A 25,385-nucleotide genomic window follows, 5' to 3' on the forward strand; every position below is an offset into this window, starting at 1 on the left:
ATTAATCTGCATTTGGCTCTTTCTGCTGACTTTGCATTCTAATCAAATCCCAACTCTTTTCATTCACTTGAGCTTTTATTTTTCTTTAATGCACGTGTTTCTGAGAAGTTCAGACAAGGGAGAATCCAATATGCTTTGTATTGCTACGTGTGTAATGGGAATATAGGATGTTACTCTACAGATTTTACACCTATATTTCTTCTAGAAAGGTACACGACAGTAGAAAATCTGTCTTAACATCTCTGAAAGTGTTCTCTGTTGACAAATAGCAGCTGCTGAAGTGTGTTGTTTCTGCAGTTCTTAGTGATGAGAGGAGTATGTTGAGCTACCCCTGCTGGTGACAGGGAACTTCTGCATGTTTAAACCTAACTTGTCTTGGGTTTGTTTTCCTTAAACCAAATAGACTACAGAAAGTACTGCTTGTTTATTGATTTAAGAGCCTTCCTGCCTGTTTCTGAGAAAGAAAAAAAAAATGAATGAAAGGACACTTTCTTTATTTCATTTTTAATTTCCTTTCTCCAAAGCAAGCAGAGCAAAATTAGATTTAGTCTGATGCATGTTCCATAAATAAATCACATGGAAGTAGAGTGGCTAAATGAACTTTGCTTGGGGATTATTGGAAAGACAAATATTTAAACAAGGTAAGTCATGTTTATGAAGTATATATTTTTTTGTGTTGCTTTTTTCCTTTTTTTTTCTTCTATTGTGGCTTTTCTAGTCAACGCAACCATAAGGAAATTAAATACTGAGTGAGTGCTGCCTCCAAAAACTCTTTTCCGCATTGTTTCCAGCAGAGGACTTTTGCCTGGTTTATTTTTATATGCAGCATTGGGTATATTTTGTATTAGGTCTTAACATAATTAAAAGTAAATTCACAAAATTTCAATCATATCTCTTGGAAATAAAATATTTGCATTGTTTAGAAGCAAAGAACTTACAAACCATTCAGCATTTTAGTGTTTGAAGCTTAACTGTTACGAATTTGTATTAAATCAATAGACTTATACTGCAGCAAACCACTCTCACAAATCTTCCGAATATTTCTGAAGTAGGGAAGGATAGTTATTATTCCCATTACATATGGTGTATGTATACAGTTCCATAATTTCCAAGCCAGTTTTTTATTAGACAGTTCAATTTTATTATGTTTAAACTGTGTCACCTTTAGCAACCAGCTTAAATTCCACTGAGGGGACTTAAAAAAAAAAAAAAAGATTTTTGACTGAGAGCTTTAGGGTTTTATTAGAAGAGAATAACAAAGCAAAAATAAGTTGTTAGAGAGGGATGTCAAATCTCTGATCACTGCACACATCCTAAAAAGTGAAGGTACACTCATCAGGCTAATAATAGTGCTGTGGCTGCCTCTAGTTACAGTGCAAGCTTTGTTTCCTTTTAAAACACCAGTTGAGTTTATTTTGTCAGGTTCACTGGAAGGACGTGACTCTTGGTGATAAGTTCAAGATTTTTTTTCTCCTGCTGCTGCCCTGGAACTACAAGCACAGGGCAAAAATTCAGTTTGAAAGAAATCACAGTGATGAATTCAAGAGGAAGAGAATGACCGAGGACTTCTTAGTAAGGAGCACAATGACTTTTCTTTCCTTAATCAAAATGCAGTGAATATACATGTAACATTAGAGTGTAAAAATATCGCAGTTCTTCACGAACACAACATTAATCAGATCAGTGTTCGTGAGCTGTATAATTCTGTTAATGAACTGCTTGGAGCTGACAGATATAGCACCTATTTTAAGACATTCCTTTTTGCATTGTTCTTTAAACTTCCCAATCCTAAATCTTTTACAGAGACAATATATGTAGCATACTAGAAATATCTTGGCGTTTCAGAAGAGCATTATGATATTTCATAGATTTTCAGAGTTTAAAATAGGTTCAGATCAGTAACTAATGAATCTTTTAACCTAATCTGTTTTTAAAGCCAGTTTGCTAGTCATCCTAGAAACACAGAAAAGGAGTGTTTGATGTAATAACTTACATCAATGGAAGAGTGAAAATCTACGGTGTCAGCCATCTCAAAGTGCTTTGTGATCTCAAGCTAGTTAATCCAGCAGATGTCATGATGTGATCCTGAGACACTTGATGACATAAGAAACATGGTCTGTGATCTGTTTGTTGTGAATGCATGCTTGCCTTAGTTAGTGTTTCTTTAGCAATTTGAGAATATTGGGTTCAATTTCTCCCTGAATTTGGTAATTCTGTCAGTGTAAGTTCTGCTTGAGATATATCTATTATAAATCTAGATAGTTTGATTACAACTGTAGTTATTTTGATAGTTGCCTTTCTGTATTAGGGAAAATTAATTGTATATCTACTTTCTAATAGTCAGTGTATCTGTGTAATTAACTGGGGAGGAACTTTTTATAAGGGCATGTAGTGACAGGATGAGGAGAAATGGTTTCAAACTGGAAGAGGGTAGATTTAGACTAAATACAGAAAGCAATTCTTTATTGTGAGGGTGGTGAGACACAAACAGGTTGCGAGACAGGTTGAGACACAAAGCGAGGTTGTGGATGCCCCTTCCCTGGAAGCATTCAAGGCCAGGCTGGATGGGGCTGTGAGCAACCTGGTCTGGAGGGAGGTGTCCCTGCCTGTAGCAGGGGAGTTGGAACTACGTGGTCTAAAAGGTCCCTTCCAACCCAAAACATTCTATGATTCTGTGATAATATCTTTGGTTTTTCTGAACTAATACTAATAATTCCAGTAAAAAATGTAGAGTCTATGACCACGGGAGATATTGAAGGAGCTTTGGAAAATTTTATTGTATGTTTGTCATGTGTTTTTCTTTCTCATTATTATATCACAGTAATATAATATTGTGTATGATATCATTATTTAATTTATAATAGAACTCCCATTTATCCTAAAAAATAAATAGATTTCCTGTATTTATTATGCATATGCAAGGGTTCATGCAGTATAGTCTGTCTCTCATATGTAAGAATGTGTCACATTCATCAATGTAATTTCTGTTGTCAGTCTTCAGATTTTCTATTCTGATTTCTTACCTCTATTTTTAATTGTCATAGTAGAAATTATATTATTCTGAATTTAAGAAAACCTTTGAAAAATAAGCAATACTTTTGTTAAACAGTCTCCTCCCCCCAAAAAAAAATTTAAATCACACATGCAATGATTTGAATTAGTATCAACTCAACTTAAAACTGATCCTTGCACACCTGCCAGACCTCACAAGATAACGTACTACCAAATAACTGTAATGGGAATTTAAAGGAAATCCATGAAGCTTTCAGTTCAGTAGCACAGCTGTATCATACATAATGTTTATCCAAATAGATGAAAAGTCTTGAGGCTGCCTGTTAAGACAAAGTAACAGGAAAGAACAGACTGGAAAAGGTGAGGAAAGAACTGAGATGAAGTTATTGCTTGATAGTACAATATCACACAATCCTGGAATCTAGTTACTGTTAGCAAGGTGATTGCATGATGGCACACTCCTTATACAATGGGAGAACTGTGATAATTAAAGCAATGCCAGGACTAAAGAAAACCTGCTAGAAAAGCAAATTAACTGCAGCTTCATCAGCCCTGGGTTCATGGGCCTGTCACAGTGATAGAAGGAGAAAACCACTGGAAAAACTTAATTTCACTGCCATTTATGCTACCTGGTTTTTGTCTGTATGATATCTGAAATGCAATACTCAGCGCCTTTTCTGCTGCAAAACCTCTTCACTTTGTCTAAACTGGGATGTGGTATACCACAGAAATCTTGATACTGGACTCCAGAGCAAAATGGACTGTCACTCCTTAAATGATGTTAGCACATTTTCACATTTTTCTCTGGGAGAAAGCAGAGTTGGCTTTGGGTTTTTTGTTTTTTTTTTTTGGTTTTGTCTTGAATTAGTGTTTGTTCCTATGGTCCTCAGAGGATTCCACAGCTATGGAATCACAGGAAAATACATGGTCTTCTTAATTACAGGAGTGCCATTTGTACTGCTATACTTAGATGTCTGCCAGCATTTCCATTACAAACCCTGTGTCAGTGGTTTATAGTTCACTCATAAGAATGCGCTGCTGCCTCTCTGAATTCAGGCAATGATTTGTTCCCTCCCTCTTCAAAATTTAAAAAAGAAATATGAAGTAGCTGTTTTTAAAATATGGAAGCAATAAATAATTAGATGCTGATTGACTACATAGTCCTTTGCATTACTACAGTCTACAAAGAAATTTAATTTGAAATTGCAGTATGTCCGGCCCTTTCTGTATAAAGCTTTTACAAGTGCTTTTGGCTTTCTGAAGCCTATTGAAAATCTCAATATTTATGTAATTGTCAGTAACTGACAGTTCTGGAAAAAGCAAAAGCAAGAACAGAAAACATCTACATGTAGTTTGCATTCAAAGACCAACTTCCAAAATCTCTGTACACAGTAGTAAATCAACATGGTATCACAAAATATACTCGGATGTACAGCTTGGTTACATCCTGCATTCCACACTTCAGCATAGCTGAGAACACTGAACTGACACTGTGTAAATACTGTCACATGTAAAAAGCTGCTGATTAAATAGAGTGCTATTTTACCTATTCTGATTTTACTCTGACGTAAATTCTTCTTTGCTACTTTTTTCCTGTTTCACACTACACCCAAGAGATAAATTCAAGCTTTTTAGTATGATAAGTCTTGGAAGAACAAAGCATACAAGCACAAGTATTTTATTGGGTGAATTACTAGGGGAGTTCTGGTCTGTTGCTTTATTATACACGAAGTTCTCTGTTCATGCTCACAAATTGAAATCTCACCTGCAACTGCGTGATAAAAATCTTTTAACAAAAGAATTGTTAGGAAATAATCTTCTCTTATGTCAGAGTACTTCCTCAGTGAATTTATAAATTCTTTCTCAAGAAAGGATGTTCAGCATTACAAGAGAAATCCCAAGCCTCTCTTGTAGAGTCTTCAGTTCATGAATGCTTTCTGTTATCAGGACCAATATTATTTTGGAGGGAGTGGAGAGAGATTTAAGAAAGCAAACAAGACTGTTTCCTACTAAAACAGCCATATACTTTTATTTAGGAAATATGAGGGAGGGAGAAGGAATAGGTAAGACTGATTCCAGTGGCATGTCTTGTTGTACTGCAGTGAACTGACTGGGAACTGGAAAGTCAGGCAGTGCCAGCCATGTGCTGTGCCTCCTAGTAGTGCTTCTATGGTAAATGTAAGAAATTACAAGTGTGATGCAGCGATGGCTGTCAGAAGTTCCAGCTAAGCCATGATAGGCACACCAGAAATTCAGTGAAATACTAAGCATATCTTCTTTAGCTTTACTGTCAGCTTTGGCTGGATGGTCTTTTTTCTTTTCCCTCTGTATAAACCAGAGTGGAATAAAAATTCCCACTAGAATCGGAGTGCTAAAATCTGGGCGAGAAGTCTTTAAAGCTTGCACTGTAAGTATAACATGTGATGTATCCAACATGGAGGAACAGCTTTGCTGCAAGTAACCCTCAATCTTAAAACTGCCAAGAAACAGAAGAATAATTGACAGTAAATTCTGAACTGTTCAGTGCTTGTCCAGATCGAAAGCTCTCTGAAGAGCGGCAAGTATTGTTATGATTTTTCACAGGGAAGATTGTCCTCTGAATCCTGAACTAACTTTAAAAATAAGTTATTAGCATATCACTGCTTCACAGGGCTTCTTCCTCGAACTGCCACTCAAACTTTTTCCAGTAGATTCATTTTATTGAAATGGAACTGAAAATAACCAATACCACTTGTGACTTTGTGATCAGCTGAGATGATCAGAGCAAACAGAGCAATATTTAATACATCCCAATTCAGTACAAACTAACAGTTGCAGTTGATTGGAATATCAGAACAATCTGTGGATATCTATTCAAATAACCACGTGTCAAAAGCAGGTTTTCCCTCGTTAGGGCTGTTAAAATCATTTTCGTCAATGATGCAGCTTAATCATTTAACTCAGAGCTAACTTCTCTAACATTTCCTTTCTGTTCTCCCTCTCAGCTAACAATGCCGACTTTTCCTGTTGTTGTGAAGATTGGACATGCTCATTCAGGCATGGGAAAGGTGCAGATGCTACTTACTGCATGTTAGGAGGCTGGGTGTTTGTCTAAAATAATATGCATGTTCTTTTGTTTCCTGGGTATTTTAACTTTTCGGTGTCCAAATTATCTCTTTGATCCTCACCCTTGCAAATCTCTGCTTGTCTATTATTCAAGAAAGCATCTCTCTTCAGAAAAAAAACCTACATATTTTAATATTTTCATATTGACACATTCTCAGGTACTTTATGTGTTGCCCTATTCAGGACACTTATTAAAACATGGGATGCTTTCCTGAAGCAGAATCTTGTTAGTTAATTTAGTTGTCTGTGGTGAAACTATTTAAGAGTCAATGTCTGTTTGCACAAATAATTTTTTGGACCTGGGATTCTAGGGTGGTTTTGTCTTGGTTCTCTACTAGTTGCAGCCTGATCCAGATTCTTTCCTCATTTCCTGTCTTAATGTATTCTCTGTGATTGTTTCACACTGCTATATAACTGCTGCTTTCTTTCTCCAAAGTAATTGCATTTCAGTGGTGAGTACTGCTGTTTTGATACCACTTCTCTCACAATGATGGTTCAAGTGATGTGATTTAAATCGCACTTTCACTGATGTCAGTGACATTTGTAGTCATTACAGGGTACGTTTCTCTCATTGAAAACACTTAAATGCTGTGTTTTGTATTTTAAAATAAATCATCAGAGAATAGTTTCATTTATCTCCAAATGTTCTATGAACACATTTGCCACAAGAAACAGAAATAGAAAGCTGATTTATTTGTATTCATTCAACAATTGTGCCATTTGAACTGTATGCTATGATTTTTTGCCTACAACTGTTTTGCTTTATTTTTTACTTACTAAGTCAGAAGAAATCTGGCAGCCAAATTAACTGGGCACAGAATTAACTTAATTACTAATTACTTAAACTGCAGTTTCTGTGGATTGCACACTTAAAGTATTATAATGTTTATATCACACTTTCAATATTCACTTCTCATAGCAAATATCTAGCATATCAAATGACAAATAAAAATCTAGATTATTATTATTATTTTTTTTTAGCTATAAAGTATTTTAAGTCCTTAAAGACTGAGTGCCAGTCTTTTGTAGTGAAATGCTTACTATCAGAACCCGAATAAAGGTTCCTCTTGTAGCCCAGTTCTCCCAGAAGGCATTGCTAGGAGTAGTGTTTCCACTTGTAATTAGATTCACACACAGTATTGAATTATTAGAAACAGAGATGAGACCAGGAATTGTATCTGTTTTGCTGGTTCTCAAATGACAAATAATTCTGCATCATTCTGAATCCAAGACTTGAGAGCAAATACTTAGGCCATTTGGCCTCAGTATTTGGCCTGATCCCTCACTTCACTGGACACCATTCAATACGCAATTCCTATCTCACAGCTGTGGGCACTCCAGGCTACAGGTCCTCTTTTAAGTACCATTTGACAGTGGAAGCAAAAGAGATGCTGGGCTTGAAAGAAGTTGCAAACTCTTCTAATATTGGATAGTATGATACGAGTAATCCCTGCACCCTTTCCTCACCTTCCTGAAATGCACTTTGGGTAAAGAATTATTGGCATTCCAGTTTCCCTCTCCTATTTTCTCCCAGCCCTAAGACTTGTCTTCTGATTCATGTTTTCTCCCTACTTCAGCTAGCTTCCTTTGAACTCAACTGTAGAGATAAGATCTCCCTGTCAAAAAGTAATACTTCTGTCTCCCATCTGAAGTATGTTTCTCACTCTCCTTCTAAATCAGTATTCCTCACATTTATCGCAGTGTTTTACGTCTAGGAAATTCTACTCCTAGAATGCCTGACTCCTTGCAAAGAAGTAGGACAAATGGGAAAAGTGATTCCATCATCTTGAGCCAACCTTCTGTGCTCCATGTAAATGGGCCCTCACCAGAATGTCATGAGCCTCCCTCCTGGGAGATACATGACACAGAAGTGATAGTACATGGTGGGCACCACATACATGCAGTTACACAAGCAGTTTAGAAAATCATGAACAATTGTATAAAATTAGTGTAACCACAACTTCAAACATTCTCCTAAAAACCACTGATCTGAAAATGATCAATCAAAACTATTAAAAAAAATTGAAAATAAAAATCCAGTATCTGCAAGTTGCTTTCTATGGATGAGCAGGTAATACTTTGCATAGAAAATTAAATACCTTAATGTGGGACTGTTACAGAATCTAGAAATCAGATAAAATATCAAATGCCCTTTATAAACTGATGCTATCAAAAACCATATTTCTCATGAATGCCATTTGAAAGTGAAGTCTACATTTTATTTCTAATTGCTGTTTTTTCTTTTGCATTTGCCGTTTACTTGTGGCATGATGACTACAGATCAAGGTAGACAACCACTACGATTTTCAGGACATAGCCAGCGTGGTAGCACTTACTCAGACCTACGCCACTACTGAACCGTTCATAGACTCCAAATATGACATCAGGATCCAAAAGATAGGCAGTAACTACAAAGCATACATGTGAGCCAAAAACTTATCTTTTCATCATTTGTTTGAAAATTGATAAGCACCAATAAGTTTAAGACTGTTGGATGAGTCTCTGAGTAGAAATGTGGTGACTCCATGCCTTCATTGTCATACTCTTCAGAAAGACAGTGTTTTAGACTTTATGGATTTATCAGTTTTTTTTCTTTAAGTTGATTGTCACTGGGAGGAGGAGAGTAACATAACAGGTGAGCCTGCCTGAGTAGCGTTCCTGACAACTTTTAATTATTTTTCCATTTCATCTATATTTAGATGGCATTCATTCACACCAATTTGAAATGATAAAACTTTAATGGGAGGGAGTACTCTCCTTCTAACATAGTAAGAAAAATTGTTATCTTACAATGGCCTTCATATAAATGGGTAGAAATCTCTTCTAATTTTATAGAGATATGTTTAGATATCATGACTATATGAGAGGCTAACATGTTTCAGTTTTAGAGCAGCAAAACAGATCATGAGGTATTAATTGATCTACGGTAACTGTCTTTATGCATAGTTTTACTCTATTTCAGCTATCAATTATCAATGTAATTTGACATTCAATCATTTCGTCCATGTTTTTCAGATAAGTTTATTCATTTCATGCATTTGTTCCCTCATGCTTACAATTCTGAGGCAGGAAAAAAATACTTGGATAAAAACACTCATGCATAAGAGCACACGTGTATACATAATCATACATCACTAGGGACTCCTGCAATGTTGGAGGGATAACAGATTTCTAATATGTTGACATTTTAATTAAAAAACAAATAAGATACATGCAAGTTCTTTATTAGTAAAAATAACTGAACTTCAAGCAACCCAAACAAACAAACCAAAATAAACAGAAGTTGTAGTTAGGCTAAAGAAAATGCATGAAATATTTTTTAATATTAAAGACAGAATTAACATTAGGTCTCAAGTAATTTAGAAACAAGCAACAAGCTCTACTAGAAATGTAGAATTTCCTGCTTAGGATAGGGATGAAGGGCGAAATATATCCCCTTAGGTTGATTTTGGAGAGCCATGTACTGTGGCTCCTCCCCTATGACATCACTGTCACAAGATCAAAACTCTGAGCAACTGCTTCCCTCTCCTGACTTAAAAGCTGGGGGGGCATTTGTTAAAGAACATCTAAGATTAAGCCTCTCAAGAATAACTTAATGGTGCATCTGTCTCTTGATGTACATCTGAGTGGAAGAAAAGACTACATAGAACAAGGAGGACAGTGTCCCCGTAGGTCAGATCCATCCAGCAGTACAGACAATCTTCTACTTTGTTTTGAACCTAAAATTTTCTAAATTTTGCAAAAACAATGTTGGAAATTTGAGTTGTACACAGTGACCAAAGCAGAACACTAAAATATACTGCAAGGATTGTGTGGTTTCTGGAATCCTTGATCCAAAACCTCTTTTTAAATAGTGATGCAGTCCAGAATCTCTAGAACTCAAGGTCCCTCCCTAGAATTTCATATGTGTTGGTCCTACCTCAATACGCTTCCTTTCCCTTTTGTTTAAAAATAAAAACCAAATGCTTCTGAATGAGTCCAAACCATATCTTGATCTGGTATCACCTCTTTCCCAGACCACTTCTACCTTTCTATATCTTAGTCCTTACCTCTTATGCCCTAATCTTCATTGTTCCTTGCCTTGGGTTCTCCTTTTACTCTAATAATGCCAATTAACTACCGTGCTCTCCCTCCACTTCCAGTCACCATTCAGATTTCTTTCTTTATCTCAGACCTTTTTATGCAGCCATCTCAGCCTCTTCAAGGCTAGGACAGTGCTTTTCTCTCTCATGGGTGCTCTGATGCACAAATGTCTTGTACTCCACTACATATGTCTCACTTCTTCTGTTGTTTATATTACATGGAGTTGATTTATCTCTGTCTTACAGTTCCCAAGTGGCCCAGTCTTAGCAGTAAAGCCCAGCCATTAATGGTTGGGACACACCTCTGGGTACCAGTAATCAGATGCAATGTCAGTAATTTATGGTTCATTCTTTGTGGTAGAACCTGAACCACTGCATTTAATAGGAAAGGGTTCTACTTTTTTTTTTCTTTAAATTAAAATTCTGTTTAGTCTCTATAATATTTATTGTATTAGTCAGCCATGGCAAATCTATAATTTTTTACAAAGAACGTTTCTTCTTCACAAAAGAAGCAGTTGGTCTAAGGATCAGAGAAGAAAAAAAGAAGAAAGAAAAAGCAATTAAAATGGCAGCCTGTTTCTGCTAACTTTATTTTTACGCTTCTGTTCCCTGAGAAACTATGGGTTCATCCAGATGCTAAAAGCCTGGCCATCGTTTTTTCTCTACTTTCTTTCATATGGTTAAATTACAAGAAATGAAATATTGATTCATTTTTACAAAGCATTGTGAAAGGAGATTTACCAAATGTCTATAAAATTCTTCATATGCATACATATGCATTATGTCAGTAGTACATTGTTTTACAGCTGGTTCTCATTTTGTTCTCTCACACAGGAACAGAGTACTTAGAGAGCAACCACAAAAAATACAAGCCAAGCAATTGTTTTTCTAGTTTAAAGAGTTATGAAGAGTTTCATTTTTACAATTCTGTGGGAAATTGTGGTATAAGTGGATCCATGACTCACAAAACACTGGTACTTATCATCTGTCAGCAGAGATTATAGCCAAAATGCAACACTGGATCTCTCTAAATACCAGAGCTCCTCAAAACATTTTGTGATGCATGCTTAACGGCACATGGTATCATTACAGAATTCATCTGACTTCAAGGAAATAGAATTTAAAGGATCAAACAGAATGAAGAAAAACACAAATACAAAATACTACCTTTAAATCTCTTCTCCAAATGTAATAAACTGAATGCACAACAATGTACTTTGACCATAACTTCAATTAAAAAAAGTAGAGCATAGCAGCTGAAGAACAGCAATGCTGTAATAGCAAGCTGCTAAATAGATTACCTACACAAGAATTGTTGGTAGATCTTTCTACTTATTTTGTGACAATACTTGTCCAGACAATTTGGAAGGCATGCTTCAGATAGTACTAAACAAAGCAGAGAGCTGCTGGAAAAGAGAAAGGTCAAGTTATGATATACAGCAATCATAATTCCTCTTTTTCCCAACTTTAAAACAGTTTTTCTTCATGTTTACAAACACCAAATCAAGCACAAGCATGTAAAGCCTAAGTGCAAAACATTCCATTATATTTGGAGTTGGTTTCTTTATTATTTAGAATTCAATCAAAAAGGAGGAAATGATGTGGATGGGGCTGTGAGCAACCTGGTTTGGAAGGAGGTGTCCCTGCCTGGAGCAGTGGGTTGGAACTACATGATCTTACAGGTCCCTTCCAACTCAAACCATTCTATGATTCTATGTTCTTCTCTACTTAACAGTGCTAAGATTACTTCAGTGCAGCTGAGCATCTTCAACTAAATTCTTGCTAGAAATCTTCAGGATTTTTTTTCTAAATCGGTCACATTTAGCTTCCTAAAAGACACCTTAAGTTGTACATGCTAAGGAATGCCTTTTGAGAAGTCTGCAACAGAGTTCAGTCATGACTTGTAAGAAGTAAAATCTATAGAATGTATGTGGAGTAATAGTGAACTTAAACATTTTAACTGTTCTGTAAGTACACACACACATATAAATATCACTTAAAGCCTTATTACTGAACTGTATGCTTTAAAATTCAGTTAATTTTATGAGACTTCCACAGAAGGGTAGACATTCCCCCACAATTGCTACTGACCCTTGTAATTAGATCAATAAAAATTGAGAGAAAACTATTGCTGATGCCTAGTAAACTTTTAGTATATTACAGATATTCCTGTTATACTTCTAAGTAGAAACACTTCATGATTTGTGTCCTAAGCCTATTCTCAAAACATTGTTTAGGTTTCAGAAAAGAGTAATCTTCTTATACCTGGTAACCAACCTGGTGTCTGAGAAGGAGAAAAATATATATTTTTTATTTCTTACTGATAAAATAGAAGATAGTATGCTTGAAATAAGATGTTTAGATTATATTCACAAACTATCAAGGAGTGAAAATGGGAGGAGAAACCAAAATCAAGCTGTAGAACAGATTGGAGATGTTCAAAATTGACATCTTGACTTTCAAGTATTGGGACCTAAATGTGCAGCGTATGGATCTGAAATGAGAAGCTGAAGCTTCAGTTCCTTGACATTTGTGTTACTGGTATGTTACAGGTTATTCAATCAATTTATAACTGATAAAATTTTATTGTTAACACTTGCACGTAATCATAGTAGCTTTAAAATTTTACTTAAGTGAACTAATGGGGAACAAAAATTTCATTGTCATGCATCATAACATTGTGAAGCCAGTTAAAATTCATCATGTTTTAGATATTATATTGTAAGCTGCCAAATACAAAAAATATGTAAATGCTGCCTTAGAATCCATGTGAAAATCAGAATAATTTAGGAGGTAGGAAAAATATAAAACTACTGGCTTTCTTTGTAATGTTTTTCCCCTTTCAGGAGGACTTCCATATCTGGAAACTGGAAGACAAATACAGGCTCTGCAATGTTGGAACAAATTGCTATGTCAGATAAGTAAGTCAAGTCTCATGTAAAAGGTAATTAAGGAGAAAAAAAAAAAGAATTTTAAGTCTTCTTTTTTTTTTTAAATCACATTGATGTGCAGTTTACAGTAAATGAAGGTCCTCTGTTCATTTTGGAAAAAAAAAACTTGGAACTAAATGAAAAAGCATGAGAGAAGTGTTTCCCTATGAGTTGTCTCAGCTAAGTATCCAAGTTAACTATCAGGCTTACATGTTCACAGGCACCCTTGAGCTCCTAAATATATATCTTCACCTAGAAAACTACTGGAATTCCCTTCACAGTATGCCTTTTTCAGATTCAACCTACCAGTCATTTCCTCTGGTTCATTTGACCTCTTTTACTTTACTCCATGTCACAGTGTTTAAACTGTTTCTCCTACATCACGTGATGTAACAAAGTGATTTGGTCTTAACTTTGCCTATTTAAATTGTATTTCTCTTTTCTACTAAATTGCTTATTTGTCATTATTGAATCTTCTGGTCAACTGTACTGTGAGTCTTTCTCCCCAGATGCTGAGATATAACAAAGCTTTTTTCCCCTCATGTCATCATTCCCACCCTGTACTTCATTTTATTGTGCTTTTCTCTTCCATCCTTGTTCTGGTTACCTCTTAGCAATTCTGTAAATCAGTCTGCAGTACATTTTGAAGCCTCACTCTGCTACTGCTCAGTGCTGCTCATTTTCCCCGATCACAAAATATAGGCCTGTTTTACATGCAGAGCAAAGCTGTGATGCTTTTTATGGCTATGAATTTTATTTTGTTCACCTTCTGCAAAGGTTTCTCTTTCACATTACAGCTTTATTTTCCCTAAATTTACTCCAATCAGTCAATACATCTACAAATATTGAAAACTCTGTACAGTAGAAGTGTAATCTAACTGGTGCTTCAAAGTTCAACAACAGTCTTTTTCTGTTGTTTGGTTGGTTGGTTTTCTGTTGGTTTTTTGTTTTTTGTTTTTTGTTTTTTTTTTTTTAAATCTGGACCTACAATTACTTGTAGCTGAGAGAAACTGAACTGAACCATTGCCTGCCCTAAGAAAGGTGAAAACAAATAAGACGGGAATTACAACTCCCTGCTGTCCAACCCCTGTCTAGACTGTGTCCTCACTGATCTCCCCTCTGGGGATGGAGTGGAGCCACATTATTTTCTCATTCTCATTCCCCTCCCACCTTCCTTTAGACTGTGAGGTTATGCCTTCACTAAGAGGGAAAGAGCGTGCTTTACTCTGCGTAATTACAGTCCATAAACTACTTCTCTGTAAAAAAACAAGCACTTTAATTTGGCCATAAGGAAAACTAAACAGTATCAAGCATGGGCAATGAGTACAAAATGCTAACCTTGCACACCACCTCACTGTAAATGCTCTGTGCTGCTTTGGTTCTGCTTCCACATTTGAATGTAACATAATTAAATCATATCAGTATATTCACTTTAAAAAACACTAGCAACAAACCAGAACTTTTATGCTGATGAAGACAAAAGCATAGAAAAGAGGGATGTGTTCTCGTAACAGCAAGGCTATGCCATAATTTTAGTCTGATTACATACAAAGCAAAAAAAGGAAGTAAAAGCAAATTGTAGTTTTCTGAAGAGCTGAAGTACTTAAAAGGCACACAAAAGCAATCAAATCTGATGCATGTGCACTTCAAGGCATTTATAATACATCTCATGATTTAGAAAGAAGTGTTTTGAAAGTGCTGCCTGAGTCAACATTGCTGACTGAACACAAATGTTAGTCTAGAATATTAGTAGAGGAATGTGGAGCAGTAAGGGATGATGATGAGGCAGAGGAGAAACAAATTTCAATATTATATATTCTTACTGAGCCCTTCATTTCAGAGAGGCACTGCTCCCCACGTGGGCCAGAAGAATACGGACTTACTGTAGTTGTGCACACCTCACAGTTCTTGTCAGACAGTGTTTTGTTAGCTGTCAGTTCAGAGGATGCTGCATGCTACATTGATTCTAGGAAGATAAGGACCATGGCCTCTGGTCAAACCTGCTGTGCAACCCTTGGGTTTAGAACACTCCAGGGTAGTCTACTCAAGACCTCTCTTTCCAAATGTAATTGTCATTCTCCAGCTGTGTTTGTTGGAAGAAGATTGGCTACTAAATATGTTCTTATTTAAATCTGATTATTTTTTCAGTTTCTTAAAGAAAATATCTTCCTTTTTTTTTCATAGAAACTTTAATTATTTGCCGTTAAAGGGAAGTTTTACAGTCCTCGTGGCTTGCTAAGATACATGGTGATATTTTAGAGCAGAAACAAAGGTTGTTTATAAGCAAATGTGTGAAAGCAATCCAGCCAATCAGTGCATTTACAGATGCTGAAATTGTCAGGACTCCAAAAAAACTTCTCATTTTGGACAAAACACTTTTCTTACAGGAAAAAAAATATTTGCTAAAATATTACCATCAGGATTTTTTTCAAACAGTTGTATTGATTTCTTTTTATTCCACTTAAAAGATTTTTTTTCCCATGAGAACAGAAAATATGGAGAGTGTGATCTCATAAGTTTACTTGGAAAGGGGACCATTACTAAAGATATTTTTATATGAATAAGACTCACAGCCCAGCAATGAGTTTCTTTTCATCCTACAATGAAGTCAAATGCTATGTTTCTAACATCTTTTTTTTTTTTTTGCAATGGAAAATAATATGATGTAGCATATTTATCATTATGGCTTAAAGGCTGCATCAAGGGAGGGTCCATAAAAGGAAATAGCCCTTATTCATACTAGCCAATGAAAAAAAGAAGTCTCTGATAAATGATGCTGAAAAATGCTTTAAAACTGCTTTTTTTTTTAAAAAAAAAAAAAAAAAAAAAACATGTTCTTCAATTGGTGGAATGGTGATATCTGCCTGGTATAAACTTTCTTACTATATGGTATAAAATTTCAAGATCATATCATCACTTGGTGATGCCCACACACAGCTATGTTACTAGTTAATTAAAATTCTCAATGCTTTATGTCCTAGCAGTCAATCCTTGCCATTTAGCAAACATACACAACTTACATCACCTCTGAACGCTCTCAACAAAGTATTATGGCTCCCTATCTGTGCTACTGACTGTGCTGTACTTGATCACAGGAATTGCCTCACTCCTTTTCTAGTAAGTCCCCCCTTCATTCCCTTGTTAGTCAGATAATTTCTCTATTCATAGGATGGATTACGCTCCTCAGGCAAGAAAAATAAATCACATTACTGCATGTAGAATGGGCTAACTCTCCATTTATCAGACCAAATTTCTTACCACGGGGATAAAAATGCAGTGCAGGGGTTCAGTACTGTATGAAGAACTATATTTTTTGTTAGAGTTGTAACCATTCTTCAAAATTTTCTAAATTTCTGTTGAATTTTCTGTAACTGTCTGTAGTCCTACTGAAGATGTTACGTTTGTCTGCATGCTGCATAACTTTTGCATAGTGTCCCGTGGCTGTTCATCTTCTATTGTCTTAAGGCCTGCTGTTTCTTGATTTTTCTTTTGCCTTGTTCAGTATATAGAAAAGTTGCTAATTTGGAATACAGTTTGGTCAGTAATTTAAGACAGAGACTCTCATCCTAGTTTCCCTGATACAAGGATAAAACCCCTCCATAATTAAGTACACTACCAAGACTGACAGGCAGGAGGATGGTCACACTTGCATCTGTCACAGATGTGCCAGAATTTCACAGGGCAACAGAAGCCCCATTCCCTGCCTTATAAAATTCTTTGGCATCGCTGTAACTACAGAAACTGGTCAGATGCCACCTCTGTGGAGTTCCCACATAGTGTACACAAACAGCAAGCTGTACTAGCATAATGGCAGTGGAATTGCAGGATGGGATACCCTGAAATAATATTTGTGTTCCAGCATATCTTATCACAAGGTTACTCACAGTTTAGAGCACACACATATTTGGGCTAATATGAGCTGGGACAGCAGCCAGTGTAATGTTAGGTCAAGATAGAGAATCACAGTTTTTATGGATTCTACTTGGAAAAGGAGAGTAATCAGTCCAGGATCTCTAAGCTACTATTCTAGGAAATACAAATTCAGTAAAGCTGACAAAACAGTGAAAGTGTTTCAAGCAAACTTTATATGAAATGCAGTATTAGATTAGGGCTATAGAAAAACAAGAGCCTAATAAGATACTTACAGAAAAAAAATTGTTTTATAAAACAGGTACAAGCTTTGGGTTGACACCTGTTCTGAAATATTTGGTGGTTTGGACATCTGTGCTGTTAAAGCTGTACATGGAAAGGATGGAAAAGATTATATTTTTGAGGTAAGCAATCCCACCCTTTTCAATAAATGCTTTATATATTACAGATATAGAAATGAAGAACATTTGTGATGTTAAGCATTGGCTTATTTGTGTTTCTGGAAATAGTGTATTTTTGAGCAATGTTTAAGTCATACTACAAAGCCACAAGTCCAAGTCAGTGGCAACACTTGCTGGAAAATGCAACCATATCATATGGTAATGTTTTGTAGTGCTTGAGGAAATGTACACAAACTGCAGAACAAAACCAAATGTAGATGTCATATTTTCCCAGCCCTCGTGACTTCTTTCCTGATCAGGCTTAACAGTTTTTCCTGGAAGGTTTATAGATAGCATTTTCCCAGGGGAACCCCAACAAAATTATATCTTTATGTGGAAAGGCAAATTAAGAACGAAGTGGAAACAATTTTACTTTTTTCTATCCTAAATGTTACTTTGAAGATCTGATTCCTCATGAAACTCCAATGCTAGAAGATACTGTTGTGGATCATTTTGAAAAGTTTTTTCATTTACCTTAATTATGGATAAATATAACTTTGTCTAGCTATGAAGCAATCACTTGCCAAATACACAGTTCAGAGGTTTGTATTTGCTAAAGGAAAAAGTAACAGTATTTTTTCCAAGCCATGACTGTAATCTGCGATCCAGAAAGAGGCAGTGGATGGACTTCCTTTAGTTATCCATACCCATTTAAAACAAAAAAGCTTTTATAACAACAATCTTTGTTTTGTCACTGAGTTAATTTTTTTCTAATTTCATAAATTTATTTACAACTATTGCAAGTGCTAAGAATTCCCTAGTCAATTTATAACACTTTAAAGGGCTGAGCATTTGCAGAATTAAACCTTCAGCAAAACAAATATAATTAATGCCTACCTGCTGAGGAATACTGAAGAAATCCTGTATGCTTAGTCTACCTGGCCAAATCAGAACTTACTGTTTCTTACCACATCGTAACTCACTGTAGCATAAAATTTAGTTTCACACTAGCCCTTCTCTTTTACTCCTCCATATAGTGCAGTCTGTCCCACCAAAAGTTTGTATTAAAACTATTGCTTGCCCTGTAAATCTGGCTGAGATTTGACAAAGTAGAAAAAATGTATTCTCTTTCTGAAAACGGACCTCTCTGACTTCTGATGAGACAATATAAACAAAAATCCTGAACATAATATTTGTTATGTGTGCTACTTCGCTCCTTGGCTGTAGCCACAGGTCTGTCTTAGACATTGTTGACCTACTGGGAAGGTACAGATTTTTTGCTCTGATCCTCTGCAGCACTCAGGCTTTCACAGCCTCCCATATGCCATCCAAAGCTTTGCAGGATACTCTGCAGTAACTGTGCTCCCTAAGTGTCTCAGAAGGTGAGGCTCAGCATTTCTGATGCACTCCAACTTGTCTACATTCAAACTGAGTTAATGCATACCAATTTGACTGCCTTTAAGCAATGCATTTTTACCCTACAATCTTAACTATAAAATAATGACATACAAATAATAACAAAATAATGAATAAGATATGAGACCTTAGTTATCTAATAAGTTAACAGTTAAACACTGATAGATCATGTGCAAAAAGATACAAAGCTAGACTAGAAGTACATTTAGCAAGTATGTTACTGTAGAAACTGGAGATTTCAGATGTAAAACAATCTTGTGACTTACAGACTGGAACTAAAGCTGGTCTGGTAAATGACTGTCATTAGTCTACTCCACATAGTCTCTCCACCTCAAATCTTACATTCCCTAATCCCCTTTCATCTTGCTGTTTTCTGCTTCCAGTGGAAATGAAAGATGTCTTCTTTATTTTATTTGACCCCTCGTTGCATTCTTTCTTGCAAACTGCTATCACACTGAACACTCTTCACTTTCATTCACTGAAATCCAGTTTCAACATTTTTGATACTTCTTAAATTTGTAAGCAAAGGCAGCAATCAACATCAACTTCCACTGAAGTCAGTGTACACAGAGAAAACTTCTGTATCAGGCCTGGTTGGTTCATTGGGTGGGAGGAGGGGGGAGAAGTTTTCTGACAATTAAGTAATCAATCAAAATTATATAATGGAACAACAGAGTACCTCACTTCCTGCTTCTGAACAAATGAAAAAATGCCCTAATTTTCCATGCCAGACGCATTCCTAATTAGATTAAAAAAAAAAAAAAAAAAGGAAGAGAGAGAATTCTAAGAATTGCAGGATACACCAGGAATTGGGTTTATAGAGCATTTTCAGTAGTGTACATAAGAGATGATGCAATTAAAAGAAAGACTGAATAGATGCATGATAATTCTCACTGTCCTACAGGATCAGCTGATTTGTTTGGAAGATGATAGTGCTCAGGAATACTTAGAATATACGTAACCTATTGAAATGCAGAACTGTTTGCAAGGCTCACACTGAACAGAGCGTCTGTAAAACTTACAATCATTTTCTACTTAAATGCCACCTTATATCAAGAGTTTCCATACTATAATTATGACAGTTACTGCACTATAATTCTGTAATGTAATAAAGAGCAAACGACCATCTGTACTTGTACAGGAGAAGTTTATGTCTTTCCATTGCTTTCAATATGGGAAAATAGATGCAGTATGTTTGTGCTGCGATCAAGGAACTAGAGCTGAACAGGACAATCAGTCTGTAAACAATGGCTTTGCACAGCAATTGCATCCCTACAGACTGGAAGGAGCGGTCCTTGAGAGCAGCCCTGTGGAGAAGGACCTGGGGGTCTTGATAGATGAAAAACTTAACATGAGCCAGCAGTGTGCCCTTGTGGCTCAGAAGGCAAATGGGATCCTGGGCTCCATCAGCAGAGGGGTGGCCAGCAGGGACAGGGAGGTGATTGTTCCCCTCTACTCTGCTCTTGTGAGGCCCCACCTGGAGTACTGCGTCCAGGTGTGGAGCCCCCAGTACAAGAAAGACAGGGAGCTGTTGGAGAGGGTCCAGAGGAAGGCCACAGAGATGATCAGGGCACTGAAGCACCTCCCCTATGAAGACAGGCTGAGGGAGCTGGGCTTGTTCAGCCTGGAGAAAAGAAGGCAGCCTTTCAGTACCTAAAGGGAGCCTACTAAGATGAGGGGAATCAACTCTTAGAAAGGATAGATAACTGCAGGACGAGGGGAAATGGTTTTAAGTTGAGGGAGGGGAGATTTAGGTTGGATGTCAGGGGGAAATTCTTTACAGAGAGAGTGGTGAGGTGCTGGAACAGCTGCTCAGAGAGGTTGTGGATGCCCCGTCCCTGGAAGTGTTCAAGGCCAGATTGGATGGGGCCCTGGGCAGCCTGGTCTAGCATTAAATGAGGAAGTTGGTGGCTCTGCATGTGGCAGGGGGGTTGGAGATTCATGATCCTTGAGGTCCCTTCCAACCCTGGCCATTCTGTGATTCTGTGAATTGCAGTGCTACACTGAAAACCCTGCTCTTAAGTTTTCACAGTGATTGGTAGTTAGTCTATTACAAAACTACAGCATTCTGTGTCATTCTGGACAGAAAAAATACAAATATTCTAATGCATGAAATAATGTATGCAAGTATGGCCACTTTGAGCATTCAAACAGTATAGCCACCAATAGGAAATCATACATATATTTTGCCCAGCTTCAGAGTGAATGTGAATCACGTTACAACTGTGCTAAAATATCCTTCATATGTTCAGCGTTCTAGACAGAAACAAATTTCAGAATGATTCTTGGTAATTAAGCTGGGAAAAGAGCATTTTACAGGAACTTAATACATATATATGTTTTGACAAAGGTGTTCAGCAAAAGCTTTACAATATGCATAATTCAAAAAATAGTTTTTAAATACCCACAGTACTTAAGTATTCCATGTAACATCACATGTGCTTCCAAACAATCATTCTTAACTAATGTTAGAAAATGCAACACTTAAATCAATATTAAATGACTATTTCTGGAAAACTGTTAATTAATTTCATATTGTTCATTACTTTCATATCCTGTATCAATAATTTTATTTTGGTGATGTTGCCCTTCAGCTGCTTTGTGACGGTCATTTTGTCATTTTGCTTTCTTTCATTCCCCAAAAACGTGGAGCAACAAACTGTACCAGGGGCTGATGCTACAGAGTCAAAATAACCACTGTGTCTCCTGAATGTAATATTCTAGCTGCACTTCTTAGAATGCAGCACAGTAAAGTGATTTTATTTTAATCTGTGACCTAGTACAGTAGTCTTACACTGCAGGTAAGAATGTGTTGGTTGTTATTCTCAGATCCAGTCATCACACCCAAATTTTCAAGATGGTAAACCATCACTATTTTAGTTTCTCCAGTAGTTTCTCTTCTATGTGTATGATTGAAGTGATGACAATTTGACAACTTATTCTATGAGAATTTCAGAACATATTCCATGTTCTTAATGGCCATTCAATTTGTGAAAAGTATGCTTATTGTTTAAGTAGAGTAATGCCTGCTGTGTAAGTAGAGTAATGCCTGCTCAGGTATAATATAGAAGGTTTAGATAGCTAAAAAGAAAGAAAAAAAAAAGGATGTTTAGTGACACTGATGTATAATTCCAACACATGATTTCTACAGACATAAATCTTCTTAGGAAATAGAAATATGCAGATGCTAATTACTATTAACTTCTTGTAGATGCTCTCCTGGTGGGATGTGCATGTTCCTTTGACCAAGTAATGTAATAACAAATAACAAGAAATGCCTTCTCACATTTTTAGCTTTTGGTTCTTAATTTGGATGCAATTTATAGATCTGAGTCTGTTTTCTTGGTGCTACTTTATGCACTGGCATCTTTGTACTTTTGAAGCTACTCTATATACTTTAATGAGTTCAGGCTAATCCTACCATTATTTTCCAAACATTATAAAACAAACACATTTCCAGTGTACCATTCATCCTTCCACCACACTGTAATTGCGACACCCATGGGAATTTTTAAGTGTCCATTTGAGCCTTCTTGTTATGCAGATGAGGAATAACTTTTATCCCCAGGAAAAAAATGCAGACCAATCTGCCAGAAGACAGCAAGGACAAAACACTGGAGTCACAGTATCATTCAAATGTAATACAGCCTCTCTTTTTCTGTGAGGCTGCAAGTTCTCTACAGTTTTCTTAGATGGGGGCTCTAAGAAGTAACTTTGCCTTTAAAAGAACAAGGTTTTCTAAACTTTTTCCCCAGAAAAGAATTATCTTCTCTAGAGCAAACCTCGTGGGGTTTGGGGTGTTATTGTTTGTTTGTTGTAGGGTTGGTTTGTTTTGGTGTTTTTTGCCTTTTACTTCTGTACTCCAAAGAAGCATTTCCAAAGCCCTTCAAATGAATGAATTGAAAGGGCTGTCAGGTTGCTCAGGAGGAAGCCCAAGTCATTTCTGTGTGTAACAATCATAGCTGTTCGTATAGTTCCTATTCTTTTTACTTCAATTTGAATACTCAGCTGCCAAGCATCGTTACACCAATGAGACAAATTGTAGAAATTAGAATTCTAAGAACACATCATTTCAACATACAGTGTTTTAACCACTTTATCAATTCTTGATAACACAGCATCAAATTAAAGTCCATTAAGCTTTAAAAACTTAAACGAGAGAAAGATATTTAATTTTTCACTTTTACAATTAATACTGCTGTAGTTCAATAATAAAAGGAACACAAAATGGAGTGTTTCTTGCTCCTCACTACTGAATAATACCTTTTTCATGACTCACTTCTAGAAAACCAAGCCTCTGGGAAACAAAACAGAAAGCTCATATAGTTATGATGAATGCAGTAAAAACAACAACAAAAAAAAGAACAGAATCCTTTAAAGTGGCCTCATGGATAGTTACCAAATTTTGCTCAAAACTGAATGGGGGGAGTGGGTGGGGATGGCTGCTGCAAGTGTCTTGTTTCTGCTTATTTTTATCCTAAGCTATATTAAAATTAGCTTCTAAGTGGGTTATAACCTAGCAAGATGCATAAAATTTGGACTTCCTAAGGAACATTTTCAGGAACTGTAAAACAATTTAAGAAATTAAAAACCAGAATTGGGTTTTTTTGAAATCCCGGAGTAACAAACACCATTTCTGAAGGTGCTGCAATTGTTTCAACTACTAGAAAATATACCACAGCTTTTATAAAACGTATCTGCTTTACAAGATGTAATGATACAGCACCAGCAATAAGTGTGCCATCTTTTAAAGACTTGCCTATTTCCATATTCACTGTCCTGAATAGTATTGGCTAAAGTACAGAAAAGAATAGATGAGAAGGGAGTAAAGGTGACAAAACCTGTACCTCATGCAGTATTTGGGTTCAATTTACTTATGGTTGTAATTCCTTTGAAATGTTATTCATACTATTCAATGACACAAGTTTAAGGAGCCCAAGACTGCAATACTGTGCTCAGAAGCTAAACTCACTTATTATTCTATCTGAATCATATCCAGTTCCAAAACTCAGCACGAAATACTGGACATGAAAATATATTCTTTTAGTATTATTTCATGGTATTATTGTAAGAGGTGTCTCATAAATCATAGACATTAGAATGGAAGGGAGATCTGGGTGTCGCTTTGTCCAATTGCTCAGAGCACATCTAACTCTCACGTTGTTCAGGGCCTATCCCTAAAGACATAGGAGAGGGGAATTTTTCTGTTTCTTTTCATTCCAGATTGAAATGCAGTTACATAAGTTTGTCTTCAGGCTGTTGGGTCCCTCACTGTTTGATTCACTTTCCCAGCCATCGTTATTCTTTTTCTGCAAATCTTGTTATTCACTCACTGCAGGAGGGACTGTAAAAATTTTCCTAGCTGCCAATGTTTCCCTCCAGTTCTATCCCTGCCAACTTCTCAGGTGTGGTTACATTTCCAATTACAAATAATTCCTGCATCTGCTGTAGAGACCTCTGGGAAAGCCCCATGATTACTTCATATCCAGTCACTTCCTTACTTCTCAGAAATTACACCACCTTCTCTTACATCCCACTCAATCTGAAATGACCTTCTCAAACTATTACTTGTTCTTAATGTCAGTTACTCTCACCATACTTAGAACTCTTCATTAAATTCTCTTTCAGCCTCTGCCTTTCTGGTCAAAGTTTTCACCACAACTGCAGACATCCAGGTCCCATAAAAAAACACAGAAGACGAACACATTCATAAAATAGCAACAATTCAATCCAGCTTCTCTTATTCACAGACCAAAGTAAATGTTTTGGGTTGGTTTTTTGTTGTTGTTTTTTTTCCCCTTGTTCCTCACACTCTCAAGCATAGACCTTCAAAATTCCTCTCATTTCTGATGAAATTAATTGCTACTCCCTCTGCACTTACCTTCTCTTGAAACTCCCAGGTCTTTTTCCATGTGAAGTCCATGTGTTGTTCTCCTGTCACACTTCCTAGGCACTTCTGACTTGCAAGCCTTCCATCTGTTCATTCTTATTCTTCTCAGCATCCTGACAAACAACTTTTTCTCTTACCATGTCAGAGTTTTTTACATTTGCCCTTCCTCTTATTTCTGCAACTCCATCTTTCCCAGCACCATTTCAGCTGAGTCTTCATAAAGCTGTAGATACTCTTATCTTTCATAATTCTTTGGTGGTAAATATTTTATGTACTGGAGAGGTACGTGTAGACAATAGCAGTTAGTGTAGTAGTTTCTGCTTCAAAATGGGGAGTCCTTTGCAATTACTGATGTTTTATATTTGCACTGGCTCTCTTATTAATCCCATCCCATTTCCTTCAATGGTCATCAGAGATAAACAGCATTTCTCTTTTCTTTTTTACCAGTCTCAGTTTTGCAGCCAAAATCTCAAATACTTGTCTTATACCAAGCAACAGCAGAAGGCACAAATTCACTGAAGGGTCACATCACTGAAAGGTGTTATATTTTATCACAGCATTTTGTTGACTTAATCATCCTGCTGTAGTTTCTATATTACTGCTAATATATACAATTAGTCTCTCACAGTTTAACATAAAGTTGTGTTAAATGCATTGCAGCATATGTTTTATGGGTGATAAGAGAAATTCATTCTATAGA

At 36.4% G+C, this 25,385-nt stretch overlaps 2 protein-coding genes across 4 annotated transcripts in view; one reads left to right on the forward strand and one right to left on the reverse strand.

Moving 5' to 3' along the window:
- The window catches only part of SYN2 (synapsin II), a 148,771-nt gene that overhangs the window by 96,636 nt on the left and 26,750 nt on the right, over positions 1–25,385 (forward strand). The window contains exons 6-9 of one of the 2 annotated variants that reach the window (XM_031609057.2): positions 5,997–6,059; positions 8,398–8,540; positions 13,046–13,120; positions 17,301–17,403. In XM_031609057.2, coding sequence (XP_031464917.2) covers positions 5,997–6,059; positions 8,398–8,540; positions 13,046–13,120; positions 17,301–17,403 — 384 coding nt within the window. The remainder of the gene's footprint in view (positions 1–5,996; positions 6,060–8,397; positions 8,541–13,045; positions 13,121–17,300; positions 17,404–25,385) is intronic. The other variant, XM_090148074.1, reaches the window with a different exon arrangement.
- The window catches only part of TIMP4 (TIMP metallopeptidase inhibitor 4), a 112,946-nt gene that overhangs the window by 31,906 nt on the left and 55,655 nt on the right, over positions 1–25,385 (reverse strand). The window lies entirely within an intron of this gene.

The sequence above is a fragment of the Phasianus colchicus genome, chromosome 11, assembly GCF_987193195.1.
Source record: "Phasianus colchicus chromosome 11, bPhaCol1.hap1.1, whole genome shotgun sequence".
Taxonomy (NCBI): Eukaryota; Metazoa; Chordata; class Aves; order Galliformes; family Phasianidae; genus Phasianus; species Phasianus colchicus.